Here is a 16,498-nt window from a genome sequence, read left to right as displayed (position 1 = left end):
TGAATCCAAGAGGCTTACTAGAGGTATTCATCTTAATCAATCAATTTCTGGTGATTTTTCATCCTTTAATTTATTTATTGCTTAACAAATAGTGTATAATGTATGATCCGCTGCTAAAATGAGGGAAGAAAGAGGGTAAGAACATTTACAAGACTCAATGGTGTGCAAAACCATCCTCAAATTCAGAACGCAAATGTAGAATCTTTGTCTACTCGTTAGGATCTTGAAAAAGACGACGAAGATCGGATAGTTGTCGAACAATTTTCTGTTAGTTTGTTTTGTATTTATAGTTCTTTTTTAGAATTTGGTATGCTTTCTTAATTTGTATTCAAATCACTATGTATACTATCTTGTATTTATTAAAAATTTCATGTTGTATGGTTTATGAATCTTGTATTTTGTCCCTAATTTGTATTTTCATCCAAATATATGTCAACTAGTTATGTATTTTATTTATAAGAAAAAACAACTTTCTATTAGTTTATTTGTATTCGAATACAAATACAAATAATAGACATATTCGAATAAATACGACTTAGAAAAGGAAACAAGATTTTGAAAAGAAAAATAAGTATACGGTGAAAAATATATACGAATACAAATGTATTTCTTAAATAGCTACATTTTATTTGACATACATATTGGAATGAATACAAACTAATAAAGGTATGTCAACTGAATTTGACATTTTTTTCTAATTTGTATTTATTCTAAAGGTATGTCAACTAGTTATGTATTTTATTTAAGAATGTGTACACCAAATATTCAATTATTTCTTTTCAATTTTATATTTCATTCACTTTTTCATCATACTATTTTTTTGTATTTTATATATTATTATATAAAATTCTAAATAAAAACTAGAATAAATAGAAATACAAATAAAATACATATTGAAATGAATACATACATGATTTTTGAAGAAAAAAATAACTATATAGGGAAAAAATATATGAAAATACAAATATATTTCTTAAATTACTATATAGATAAATTCGGCATACCTATTGGAATAAATACAAACTAATAAAAAACTATAATAAATATAAGTAGAATATATTGTGGAATGAATATAATTTTAAAAAAGTAAAAATTCTAGAGAAAAAAATAATTAAATTTTATTTGAAAATGTAACTGACGAGAAAATTAAGGATGCTTGCCTTTTTTTGAAATATTTCCCCCCTTAATTTTCTCCTTTTTGTTATGAAATAATTATATTTTTTAAATAAAAATAAATAATAAAAACATAAATAAGATACATAGCAAACTAAAATGACATTTTTACTAAATATTGAAATTGTTGCTAATGAGTCCTCTTAAATGCTAAAATATTGACATTTTGAAAAATTTCCCGTATTAATTTTGACTCTCAAGTAAGTCCGCTATGACCTAAAGCTGTAAGGCCCAATACATTTTTGTGAGATGAAAAGAGAAGACGAGACATTTAAAGCCCAATTTCGTAAGAAGAAGAACAGGGCCCATTATATTCATCTTCTCTTTTGTGTTCTGAAACCTCTTATGGCTTATACTATAATTATTTTATAAAGTTACAATTGAAACATAACTTTATGATAAAAAAAAATATACATGTTTATTGTGATAATCGTCTTTAATGCACGCAAGTTAGTGTTCATTAAGAGCCATATTATCTAAAATTTATCTTGTCACTTTTTTTTTGTCTTTATTGATTAATATACTCATCATTATTCCATTGCTTTTACCAACGCTTTCTTACAAATTATATCAAAGCCGAAGAATTTATAATTATCTATAAAACTCCAATACACCTCTATATAAAAAAAAATATTATGGTTAAATTAACAATCCGTATACATTTTCCTAAATATATCTCAATGTAGATATGTAGCATTAGTTTCTTTTCTAACTTTATTATTTTCAATCTTTCCATCTATGATTGGTGAAAATATTGAGTTTTCTTTTGGAAAAAATGTATATAATAGCAAATTAATAACCTAAATTAAATGGAATAGCTAGGGTTTGATTTAATTGTGCTCCATAGCAAACATTAACTAAAATTTGCCAGCGTCCCTCTCCCAAAAATCTTGCTCGCCACTCTCCATTCTCGCTCGCCTCTCTCGCTTTATACACAGAAGTGTATAATTCTGTTTCTGTTTTGTATAAAGCGAGAGAAAATTGTATATACACATGCAAAAATGTATATCTTTGTGTTATACACTTAATTATACAATTTACAAACATTTTACTTCAAATATTGCAGTAAAAAATCCAAAGAATTATACAATTGCGAATTATACAATTGCAGTGAAATACAATTTTCTCTAGCTTTATACAACAGAAGTGTATATATTGTGTTTCTGTGTTTTGTATAAAGCGAGAAAAACATATATCTTCTTGCTATACACTTATAATTATGCAATATACATACGTTTTATTTCGATTCAACTGTATGCAAAACAAATTATACAATTGCAGCGAAATAGGCCAGCGAATTATACAATTGTATATGTATAACAAATTATACAGTTTTATGTTTGCTATGGAGTGCAATTATGCAAAGTTTGCTATAACATACAAATATGAATTTTTTATTTGCTATATATAAAAGTTGCCCTTCTCTTTTTGAAAGCCCCTTTCAATAAATATTGAGAAAATTACGACTTTAAATCCTTACAAAATATTCACAAAATGTAAAGATTGTTTTTTTATATATATAAATACATTATATATATATATATATATATATCCAAACAATATAAATATTAAATATACTTTATTTGGGTTGATAAACTAGTTGACCAAATACATACCCCTTTAATATGTTAGCTAGTGTAGATCAAATTCAAAGTTTTTTTTGTATCTTATCATAAGTTAGAAAATTAGGAAATAGACTATGGAGTACATGTTCATTGGAAAGTCGTCTCTCTTTCCCCATTAACAAAAAACTCGATATTTTATACGATTTCATAGTGTTAAAGCTAATTATATCATAATTCTGTTATTTTTTAAATTACAATTTTTTTTTGAATATGGTAAAATTCGAACACAATTCAAGACGCTTGATACAACACATCGTAATTTCAAATATTATCGATTAATGTCTGGATGTCTAGTATCTCAATTTTGAATAAGTCATTTATCGTCTGAATACATCGTATATATGCCTCGATACTAATATATCACGTAATGTGATGTATCTGAGAAATAAATTGTATATTTAGATAATTTTTACGTATGCCACTTGATCAAACAAACAAAGTGGTCCAAATATTATTAAAGAAAAACTGAATTAATGTCAGAAAACAAAAGAGAATTAAGAAATTCCCTTTATTAATGTAGCTATTACTGTGGCTATATATATAGAGCTAAGCTAGTTGCATGTGGACCTCTTCATGAACAATCGTTATATATATATTCATAATCAGTCAACAACCTTTGAAATTAAAAGAAACAAAAAGACAAACTATAGGATATACGATAGTGACACATAAATGAAACATCGATTTGTCGCGCACTTGATACAAAAATCACTAAAAATAATAATAGGAAATTATACAAGATTAACGCAATATTTTTATTATTTAGCTACGAAAATTTATTCGTCGATAATTTCTTATTTTTTCATAATAATATACATTAACATGTTTGAAAATTTGTTTGCATGGCTAACAAATATATGAAGAACAGCAAATAGGTTAGCAGTAAGGTCTCGTGAACAATTCTTTCTGCCACCGTACTTGGAATAAAAGAAGAAGACAAAACTTGGAACAAATTATTAACGTATTACTACAATTAATTGCTTGGAAAATTCTCAAAACAATTGATATATGCTTGGAAAAATAAATGATCTTCTCAATATAATATTTAAGTAAAAAATGGTTCTCTCAAACTTTATATACAATTTAATATGTTAGATTAATTATACCACTGCGTATATGATCGTTAGTTGGATTGTTCAAATACTATAAGAAGCCAAGAATATTGAGTATATTTTCTAGTCAGAGTTTTATACTGTTCAATATAGTGTGTGCATATTCGTGGATAACTATTCAAGATTTTATGAGTCACATTGAATTGAGCGTGACTTAAGTCAATTCACACGCCTCTCAAAAACTAGCTCAAAGAAGAAATACTATTCTAGCTAACCTCATGATTCTCGTCTTTTTAACAATCTCGCTCTTTTCTATGAAATCTACATAGAATAAGATGAATGTAAGAAAAAGATTGTACATCAAAAGAAGATAATTTCTTCTTAAAATATTATACATTAATCTAGTTATATAGTAGTATATGGCAAGCTAGAAGGTGTGGACCATTTTGTGAACTATCAACTATCATTCTCAGTTACCATAGAGGAAATTAAAGAATAAAAAGGACATAGACTATAACAAAAGAGGATGTACGATTTCAAAGAATTTTTTAAGAAAGGGACACATAAATGAAATATATCGATTTGTCGTCTGCACAAATTTTATAAATTAAAAATTAAAAAATATACTATACATGCATGCCGATTTGCTTATTGCATGCCCAAAATTACAGTGTGGTATAGTATAGTTGCCAGTGTGGACCTTAAACTCTCATGAACCATATATATCATCTCTTAGCTAGCCACCACTTGATATAGTCAAATTTGTCAAAATTATGGCACACGTGAATTTACGATTTCTTTTTTATCAGTAAAATTAGATATTTTATGTATATAATTTTATAATATTTGTGCATATTTTTTAGATTTTGAGATCAAAGTTTACCGCCATTTAAATTTAAAACAAATAGGTAATTATTCATGAAAAGTGCAATATGAGATTTGAAATAGTACTATAAAATTATATATTAACAATATATATGAATTGTTGCATGCAGAAGGAAGAGTTGTTATATATGGCAGTGGCATGCATGGCAAGTATGCCAAATTATACGAATACGGATATAAAATTCCAATATTCTCATTTGTAATCTTATATACTAATATGTTTCTTAAATATAAAAGGTGACATAAAATGATATTTTGATGAGATAAAGACTTTTTGACTCCTCCTTTGTTTAAAATTCTGGACATGTCATTTACTATTTCTATGAGAAAAAATAAATTTCAAATAATATTTTTATATAAAAAATTTATGAAACTTTGGTTTTCATTGTTTCGATAAGAATCAATTTTTTACTATGCATATTTTCAAAGAATTGTTCAATAGGACACGAGCGAAAAAATAAATCATATTCTATACTACAAAGTGTTTATCGATTTGCGGTGTAATAAAAACTTTTATTTTAGTAATGAGTATACACACGTTGTAATTATGCATGCATAATAGACGATGTAATCATAAGAAATAATCCTAAAATGATATAATGTAATCAAAATTAAATTTATAATAGGCTACGAAATTATATACAGATCTTTGACTTCACTTTATCTAAACATTGGGCCGGGTCAAGCCATTCAACATGACCCACAAGCTTAGGCCCATTGGTGGCCTAAATGTACTGTAGACTGAAGTTGCCCGGGTTGGGCCAAAAACCCACAAATTAAAGAACAACTTTCACATATAGCAAACACAAGACGCAACGCAATTATGCAAACTATAGTTATAAACCTATAACAAACAAATATAATTTTTATATTTATTATATGTCAAAGTTGCTCTATTTGTATAATATGATCTCTATTTGTATAATTATAAGTGCATAAGATGAAAATATATGTATTATATTTGTATATAAACTTATCTCACTTTATACAAACACAAATTATTTTAAACATTAATATGGAAATGTATAAATGACTAATTGTGTACCGAATCAGACGATAAAAAATGAAATGTTTGTTGCGAATTACAAAAAAAATAAATTATGCCTATAACATTTAATGTTGCATTAATAGTTTGCTATTTTATACAATTTTTCTAATTGATTTACAATATTATAATGTAATTTTTAAATATATAACATTTATTTTTAAGTACAAAAATTCTATAGATCCTAATTCACACCAAAAGTTAAGTACATATATGGGTTATATATAATTGAAAAAAAGAGATAATTTCGTTTTCAACATTAGTTGCATTCACTTAGTTATGAAATATAATAAAATTTTGATTTCAAAATATAGTGAATCACCTAAAAAATAAGGTCATAAAACAGCTCAACATTTGGACTAAGATTTTTGAACATACAATTTTTTATCCAAATTTGTAACGAAAAACTTCCTCATATATTAATGTTACTACATCATTATTTGTTTAGTTATCTAAAATATGTTTACGTTTCATATTTATTTTAATAAATAATTTTATCTTAATAAGTAAAAATTAATGAGTACATAAATCATAGCAATTAATGTATGTTTTTTTGTTTTTTTTTTTATGACAGAGCAGATGATACACTGCATAAATATATCCAGAGTAGAAAGTAGATAGCCCTTTCATAAATAATCATGCATGCATTATTATTTTATTATAATGTAACGTAACGTAACGTAACGTGTCTGTCTGATTTCTAACATGACAGGCAACAGAGAAGAAGAACAATATATACTTCACAAAAAATAAAATAAATGACGTAACAAGTCAGTACTAACGTACACAGAAAAAAGGCATAAGTACGTACAATACATTAATTATATCATTTTGGATTTTCTATTCCCTCTAAATTCAATTTGCTTTTCCTGTTTTACACTACTTTAATTATTTTCTATCTCAATTTATGGGATACTTCTTATTTTCGAGATATAATTTAACTTCAAAGTTACAAAAAGATGTTACCATATTGAGAAAAGGGTCCTACGTACAAGGCATTGGGTGAAGTTCACATGATGTATAAGAGAGTAGTTGAAGTAATCCCAGTACTGTAAAGAGTACAATAGAGATAGTCAGAGTCCTATCATTGTCTTAATAATTAGGTTAGATAGATAGCGTGAGAGTGAAAAAAAATCTATACGATCAACGTGAATTATATGGCAATACGTTTGAAATTTTTTGGGTTTGAACTTCTTAGGATCGAAAAAATCTCATTAAAAGGAAAGTCCATTTAATTAAGTTATGTTTTGCATAAATTTATATTTAACTGAACGTCGACGTAGATATTTGTGAGTGAGAACCCCCGAAATGAAGAGCAATTAAGGTACTTTTGAAAATTGACGTTTCCCCTCACCTATTTTCTTTTGGACAATTGGTAATTTCTTCTCTTCTTTTTTAGTGAATATATTGGATTGAGATAGTTACACTTGCTTCATCTATGAACTTTTTTTCTTTTCATTTTCACAAAGTTATTCATTATTTACAACTAATAAAAAGCAATAAATATTGAATTAATCAATAAAATAAATATATAAAAGATGTTACTTAAAAATACCATGATTATAATAAGAATAATAGTTAAATTTCTAATTGAGTGGTATAGTTGCCCATTTTCCCTTCCAATATAATACTTGCACCAATAAAAACAAAATTCCTTTTTGAAATCACATGCCACCATAAATAGGTTCAAAGAATTCATTCAAATTTTTATAACTACATAGTTTATATACGATTTTTCATTATGTATACAATAAATTTTGAACAAACTTAATTATTAGACTTTTCCATCTGTTTAGTTTTCATATTTTAAACTACTTTAATAAATGTTAAAACTCCGTCACCACGTCACGACACATGTATCACAAAAGGCAAGTTTAATTATTGGATGAAGCAAAGAAGGCATTACTTTTACTTTATGGAGCAATGGAAGAAAAAAAAGTAGATTTACATCCTCTAGTATTAGTACTTTACTCATTTCTTTTTCTCATTTTCAGCACTTTATAACTATAACAAAGATTTGAAAACAGCTTTTTCTTCCATCTTTTATGTGTATATATATAATATACCTTCTGTTAATATGCCCCTTTTTGCAATCTTCAGTTCAGCACTGATCAAAAGGAAAAAAGATGTTGCTAGCTATAGATACTATGTTGCAAAATGTACCAATTATTAAAACATTGCCATTTCTTCTAGCTATCTCTAGTAAGTACACTGTCAAACTAATCATCACCACTTTTTTATTTTTTTATTTTTATAAAACAAATCAAAAATATTTTCAGCTTTAATTCCAACTAAGATCTTCAAAAATAACCTAAAGAGAATAAAAATACATAGCAACATGATGATATACTAGTTAGAGGTACAATAATGTCTTATCTAATTCAAAGTTTCATTATGCTGTTTTAGATGAAAAACATAATTGTTAGATTAGTATAATATAGTTTTGTTGAGAAAGACAAGGCACTGATAAAAATGTCTAACAGGATAACAGTGAAATAATACTCGATTATAATAAATTTTTAGGGACATCTATTTAGTAAGTGACCTTTTCATTTCTCTATCGTACTTATATATTAACCTTTTAAACAATGACAAACTAAAGAATGTTCCTTTTGTGCAAATTGAAAAATGTTATGAGGAAATATTTCAATAATGGTCTATAGTTTTGTAAGAATGCTAACATTAGATGATAGACAATTTCTTTTGTTTGTAAGGTCGATTAATATATGAAAAATTGTAAAGCCGATAAATATATGGAAATTTCAGTTAATATATGAATATTCGTTTTTTTAATAAGCAACAATGAAACTTAAACCTATAGTAACTTTTATGTAACCTAATATGGAGTACCATATTATTGAAATACATAATTAACCATTCCCTAAAGAACTTTACATATAGTTTTTTTTTTTTTCTGTTAGGATTAGTCCCTCTCAGTCTTTCCACCTGAAACCTGGCTAAGATACCCTAACCTTTGCTTTATTATTTTCATATAGAAGATTTGGTGGTCCTATATAAGGATTCTTATTTAAATTAAATGGCATACACTTTCACCAAGTGAAATTGAATACGATAAAAGTTTCATTTCTCACCTAAGATTAAAATCTTGACATTGACACACACCATACATATTTAAGAAGTTCGGAGTCTAAAGGGCAAAAGAGTAATATCAAAACACTTTTTAACCATAACGATAAAATCACTACCAACACAACAATTTATTTTGATGGCGTTAAGCAAAATCCCTGCTCCAGCAGCGATATTATACAATTTTTATTTTTATTTTGAAATCGCTCCCTTGACAGCGATTTTTTTTTTTTAAGTTTTGTTTAGAAAGTTTTTTGATATACTCTTTTGAAATTTTCGTCAACTTTTTTTACCCGTTAGGCTCCGAACTCCATATTTAAGATACAACTATGATCTTGCAACAAAACTAATTAACTACGTCTAACCCCTCATAAGAATTGTTACAATATACCGTACCCTAAAACCTCAACCCTAAATTTTAAATATAATTTTTCACATTACTTGTACACTTTTATTATATCAAAAAAAAAATTAAAATATTCCTTTAACATTAATAACTCATTTCTTAAATTATTTTCCTGGATTTTTTAAGATGTTAATCTCGATTCCACTTGAAAAGATAATTGCTAGAGAAGCCGTTAAAGTATGACTGAGAAGTAAACGTTGTGAAATTAGGTCTTAGGCCTAACTCACACCTCAAAAGCTAGCTCAAAGAGAGGAGAATTGCCCAAGCCGTATAAAGAGTTCACCCATTTCATTAATCACCGATATGGGACTTTTGCCATTCTTTAACAAACGTATAATCTATTTATATAGACTTGAACAATTCTATATGCTCATAAAGTAAATTATGAAGTTTGCATTAGATCAAATAACATATTTTTACATGATATTAAAATCAGATCCGACGCAGTTAAACATGAAAAATAATTTCTTTGTTGGATGTTGGGAAGGAGGGTAGCCATTGAAAAAGGTGTCCGATTAATATATATATATATATAAAATTAATATATGTTAGGTCAGTGAAGGTAGCAGCTTGAAAAGCTACATACCACTGAAACAAAAGAACAAAATAGTGGTCCCAAATTTCCAAAAAATACCCCTGGTTAAAAATTCAGAAGACAGGAAAAAGATTCTTATTTCTTTCTACTTATATTAATCTACTATATAGTTTTATAAAATAATGTATGGCCGTTGCAGTAATATATGCCTATCTAAATTTCTAGTAATAATAATATATATAGCTGGAGACGTTTTCATGAACTATCATTTTCTCAGCCACCACACTTCATTTTAACTAATCCTATAAAATAAAGGACCACGCATAACACATTCTATATATACTTGTAAATTTACAAATAAATGAGATATGTATTGATTTGTACACTCGTTCAATAATATTCTAACACCTATTCCATGGAGAAATAACTTATTGTCTTACGCAAATCTCACATTAAAAAAAAAAATAAAGTTGAGAATATATATGAGAAAATAATGTATTTATCTCGATATATTTTCGATTCACGAAAAAAAGAATAAAATCATGTGACATGAATTAAAAGGCTTGGGGCGATCTTAAAAATAAGGCCAAAGCAGACAATACGTTAGATAATTTATGTTGAACTGTTGCAAAAATATATACATATAATGATATAAATTATTATAGAGTGAATAGGAAAATTGAATGAACAGTAATTTGACAGTAATGTTTGCATGCATGTGGAGTCATGCCAATCTATACTTTGAAATTTCTAAAACTATTTTGCAGTCTACGTTTGAGGTTATATTCCAGCAATCTTAGTCCCACCTTATTTGTCTCGTGTAACAGACACATATGCACCTTAATTTAATTTTCGGTCATTAATGATGAAATTAGAAATTTCATAAATATAGAGGCGTATATATAATTTTGATATTACAAAATAAAATAATTTAAAATATAAATTGGATTGGTTTAATATTTAGGTTTTTGTTATTGAAAATTTAATATTATAGGTCCGAAGATAATTCAATAAAATTAAAATGTCAAAAGTGCTACAAATTATCACATAGAGAAGTGTTACCTAATTTTAGAAAGAAAAATAAAATAAGATAAACATAAAATTTAAATTTCTAACCTCAGTTCACTTAGTCATTATCACATTAATTATGTGATACTCGTATTGTGTGTTTCACACATCTTATTTTAAAAAATATTATATATGATTCAATCTCTACTATAATAATTATAAAATAATTTCAATCATATATAAATTTTGTATAATATTTTTTCAGGAAATTCAGATTGTAAATCGGACCTCAACCCTGCATTGCTTGTGACCAAAATGTGTCATGTACAATCTTCGAGCATGCGTATCATTTGGATAGATTCAAGAGCGTGTTATTTGTTACTAAACAATATATGTATATGTATATATGTGTGTATATATATATATATACACACACACTCTGTCCAACATTATTTGTTCAGTTCAAATTTATACATCCATTCAAAAAAATAACGATTGACATAATGAGTCAATTTTCTCCCTCCGTTTAAAAAAGAATGTTTCAATTTTCTTTTTAGTTTGTTCAAAAAAGTTTTTTTACAACATTTTAATTTTAACTTTCTACGTGACATGTTTAAGACCACAAGATTAAAGGGCATTTTGATATATTTGATATAACTTTAATTTAGAACCACAAGATTAAAAAGTCCTATTTCTTTTTTTAAATTCGTTCCAAATCAAACTAGATCATCCTTTTTGGAACGAAAGGATTATTAATTAAGAATATAGTAAATAAAAACAATAATTTATACTTCATAGATTGATCAAAATAAACTAGTAATTAACGACAACTTTCTTTTTTTAAAAAAACAAGTAATGAGGAGAGATGGAGTAGAATATTAGGAGCAAGTTGATAGTAGTAGTACTAGTTTGAAAGATGCTGACTTTGATTAAATGCAATGAAAGAAAGATGGGATTGCATTCACTTAGGAAAAAAGATTGAATGAGTCCATATGAGTGGTGGAATCAAACTTTCAAATCTTATGATTTTTGATTTTACGATAGTATGACTTGTCATGAATCGTGTCACGTGAGATTAATTCGAAAAAAAAAATTTAAAATTTTTAATTAAGGAAAAAAAAATAACATTATCCGATGCACACTATGACTTTACAAGAATATAAGAATTGAGTGAATCGAATAGAATGGTGATGACGTAATAAGAAGTCAGTAAAGACAGAAGAGGCGTGCATGGGAGTAACTGAGACGGAAAGCGTGTGATTTGGACTTTGCATTTCCTTCAAAATTCAAATTAAATTCAATTAATGCTGCCTACTCTGCAAAACTCTCTTTTCATCTCTCCCTTTCCACTTTTTCTTCTCTATTTTCTCATCTAATAGTTACATTTCGAATTAATCAATATTTTCTTTGACAAAGTTATGATATTTGATTTAAAAAAATATTATAGGATTGAAATAATGATGCATCGGATATGAAATTGATTTTTCTTCTTAATTATAAGTTTTTGATTTGTGTTCTAAATTTAAAAATATCCATATAACGCTTCTTCGAAATGCGGTGCGAACTCAAACTAGTCGAGATTAAGTGTATTAACCGGTTTGATATGGGATGAATCTAATTGAAATTTATGGATAGGGGGTATATTCTATTCATAGCCCTGCACGGTCCAGGGTTCCCACATTGGACCTGATCAATGGACCTGACTCAATCTCATACAAGGTGGAGTTAAAAATTTCAAAACAAGATATTAAGAATTAAATACAAAAATTGTAAAATTACGTGGCAATATTAATACTACATTATACAATGGCATAATACATATATTAGACCCTAAATTTGGCATCAAATTTTAATTTTAACCTATAACTATCATAATGCACAAACAAACACTTTAACTATCCAACTTTTAAAATAAAAAAACACATGAGTCCTATATGACACAATACACATAGGACACCACGTCTGACAGAAAATGACATATTGGATGACATGTAAGACATGCGTGTCTATTTGTTCAACTTTATACGAATTTAAGTGTCTACTTATGCACATCCAAAACTGAATAATATAAATGTAATTCGAAGTCAAGTTAGTAAGCACATTTATATATTATGCCTTATATAATTATTGTAAGGTATGATTAAGAATGTGATCAACATTACGAATAAAAATATGTAAGTGAAATATAGGACGTATAATATATAGTACAATAGATAAATGTCAGAGGTCCATGATTGTGTCAATAATCAGCGTGCATATGAGGGAAACTACTACAACTAGTACTCAATAATATCACTGCACGTTTCCCTCATCACTCTTAACCTATATTTTAATTTCAAATTTCCCTCACACTATACCTTAGACTTGGGTGAATTTTTCTCAGCCCTTTTACTCTTTCTTGGGAGGTTTTACTTTTAGGTGGGGGTTAGGTCTATTCTATGGTACATTCAATATACTACTAAAAAAGGTGACACATACACCAGTCGCATTATAATACATATAAAGTGTCTTTTAACTCGTCTTCTTTGTTATTCAGTTTTGGACGTGGACAAGTAAATATTTAAAATTTTTGTATGAATTTTTAGTATTTACATGTACACATATAAGTTAAAAGGACATAAATATCTAACGATTGAATCAAATTAAAAGTCGTATCTTACTTTATGGCATCAGCAAAGTAAGATTGTTGTCTGAAAGAGATAAAAAGAAAGTTGAATTTGAAGGAAAGATTGATGATCTCAACAAACTGAAAAAGCTATAATATCTAACGGCTTTCTCCGTTTTCAGCCTTTGACTTTTTATATTGAGTTTTGGAATATCAAATTAAACTCATAAATATATTGGGGATCTCCTTAAAGATAAATAAATTTAGGATGAATATATACGTAAATACATTGTTAATATAGGTCGTGGTACAATAGTATAACTCTATTTTATTAATTAGAAGTCTTGGAATCAAGTTCGAAGAAAATTTACTATACGTAATCTGAATCTAATCAAATTTTTAACATGAATTTATTCATTTTTCTAAAATGTAAAACTATTAACATCTCCCTCAAGAATAACATTGAACAATTGTAGTAGCAGAGCCACCAATATTTTGATCAATTTGAAAAATGAAAAGGTATTATGTAAAAAAATATTTTTAAAAAATCAGAAAATTACATAGAAAAAATTTGATTAATTTACAAAGAGAATAGGAAAAACGACAAGATAGAAGGATGAACTTTCCTCTTGTTGAAAATATTGAAGAACTAAAATTACATTTTATGAACCCTCTAACTACTTTTTCCAAAACTTGAGACCCTTTTTTGGAAAATTTAACTATCATCTAACTCTGTAACTAAAAAGGCTAAAAACATATGCCTTGGTTATCTGATAGATTTTTCGTAGTACAAAAGTTTTTACAGAAGCCCTTGAATTCTCTCCATTGTTCACTTATGTCCCTGGCAATGTTTTTTGCATCATTTGCAGTCCCTAATATTCCTCTTCTTGTAAATCCCACTGTATATAATCCATTTTCCCCTTTCCAACCATTTGGAAATGGTGTTTTTGGCATCCCTTGCTCTGTGAAGAAATCACTTCCCTACAAAATTAATATTAAAAAAAAATTAGTACTAAATTAAAATTTTTGAAATTTAAATATTTCATCATTAATTTTGGAAAAATAGAAAAAATCTTGCATGTGATAGACCTAAAAGTCTCAAAAAGTTGGGTACCCTTTCACTACATATAAATAAACCATAGGACATATGCCACTATGCATGGTCTAGTAAGTGCATATCTTTGGTCAAAATTGGCCCACAAAATTATTTATTTTAATAAAAATATTTTCATAATATATAATTGTACTTAGTCTATATGTATTATTACTAATCATTATAGTGTATAGGAATTCAATAAATATGAAATTAATAATTGTAACATGAATTATATCATTATTGTATTCCCAAGCTATAGGAACTAGGAAGTACACACATTAATTTAATTTATTTTTTGGGAAAAAAAAATAGGGAAAAGTCCAGACAAATGAGATCAGAAATTCTCTTTTTTGGTTTAAGAAACGTTTTGTAGGCTTCTGCATGTGTAAGAATGAAAGTGATGTGAGATTGAGAGTAAAGATAAAACTAGAAACTTTATAAGGTAACAACAAAATACTCATTGCCTTATTATCACTTTTGTCATTTACCAATTGCCCCACCCAAAAAAAGAATTTGTGTAACGTAATTTAACTTGATACGAACAGAGAGCGAATATTATCATTTGTTATACCTTAAACCAAGAAGGCACATTGCTTTTGTATCCTGTTGCTAAGATTATTGAATCAAATTCTCCTTCTTTGCCATCTAAAAATTTTGCTCCTATTTTAGTAATTTCCTTCACACCTGGCATTATCTATTTCAAAAAGAATAAAAAAATCATCCATTAGACAAAATTAACTATTTTGGCTAAATGTAAGTATTTTTGAAAATTTACCTGAATTTTTCCGGTTTTTATTTGTGATAATGCTCCAACGTCGAGTACCGGTGTTTTTCCGGTGGCATTTTTAAGTTCAAGCGGGCCGGTTTTCGGTCGCCGGAGACCTAATTTATCAGTGCTACCTAAGGTTAAGTTAGCAACTAGTAATAACAACTTATCAACTATTCTTAAAGGCATCCATTTTAGAAGGGCCATAGCTATTGAAAATGTTGATATTCCTAACATTTCCCTAGGTAAAATATGCACCTGCATAAAATAAAATAAAATAAATAAATTAATAATGTTTAATTTACATCAAAATCATAAATATTTCTTTTGTTCTCGATTAATTTCTTTTTAAAAATAACGATAAATAGATCAAAATACATACTTTTTATGACTTTAAACTCACTATTATCGTCTGAATAACTTTCTCTTGTCGAAAGAAAAAAAAAAGGTGAAATGTACTTACAGAATTTCTGACCACCATATGAGGAATGGCGTTATGTCTACAGAGGTCTAAGCTAACTTCCATACCAGAATTTCCACAACCAATTACCAAAACCCTTTGATTAATAAACTCAGTACCAGATTTATAAACACTTGTATGCATTACTCTTCCTTTAAACTTATCAATCCCTGGAATTTCTGGTATAACTGCCTCTGCATTTTCCCCTGTTGCAACAATCAACCATTTCGACAAATACTGAAAATCTTGAGTTTGTACTTTCCAAAACCCACAGACTCCATCAAATTCTGCAACTTTAACACTCTGTTTGAACTTGGGGGTGATAGAAAAGTGTTTGGCATAAGACTCAAGGTAAGAAATGAACTGGTGTTTTGTGGGGTATTTTGGGAAATTTTCTGGGAAATCAAACAACGGGAGTTGACAGAATTGTTTAGGAAGATGAAGTTTTAAGCGATCATAAGTTTTATGTTGCCATAAAGAAGCAATACAATCACTTCTCTCAAGAATGAGTGAAGGGACTCCATTTTCTTTAAGACAAGCTGATACTGCTAAACCAGAAGGACCTGCACCTACTATTATAGGTCCATTAACCCACAACCATTTTGGTTCTTCCTCTTTACAACAACCCATCTAAAAGGTTAAAGCTTTTTTCTTCTTTTCTCACTTTAAACTTTTGAAAAGAGTGTAAAAAGTTTCAAACACTCAGAGTTGCTCTGTTTTTTTTTTGGTTAAGTAGCTCTACTTTTTCTTCTTCT

The 16,498-nt window shown here is 27.5% G+C and overlaps 1 protein-coding gene across 1 annotated transcript; it reads right to left on the bottom strand.

Moving 5' to 3' along the window:
- Nucleotides 1–13,878: 13,878 nt before the first annotated feature.
- Nucleotides 13,879–16,498, bottom strand: FZY (flavin monooxygenase). The gene is given in 4 exon segments (NM_001247414.1): nt 13,879–14,402; nt 15,089–15,211; nt 15,293–15,541; nt 15,747–16,498. Coding segments are annotated over 4 exon segments (1,233 nt in total). The 5' UTR covers nt 16,374–16,498; the 3' UTR covers nt 13,879–14,168.

The sequence above is a fragment of the Solanum lycopersicum genome, chromosome 6, assembly GCF_036512215.1.
Source record: "Solanum lycopersicum chromosome 6, SLM_r2.1".
Classification (NCBI taxonomy): domain Eukaryota; kingdom Viridiplantae; phylum Streptophyta; class Magnoliopsida; order Solanales; family Solanaceae; genus Solanum; species Solanum lycopersicum.
This window is presented reverse-complemented; position numbering and strand designations above follow the sequence as displayed.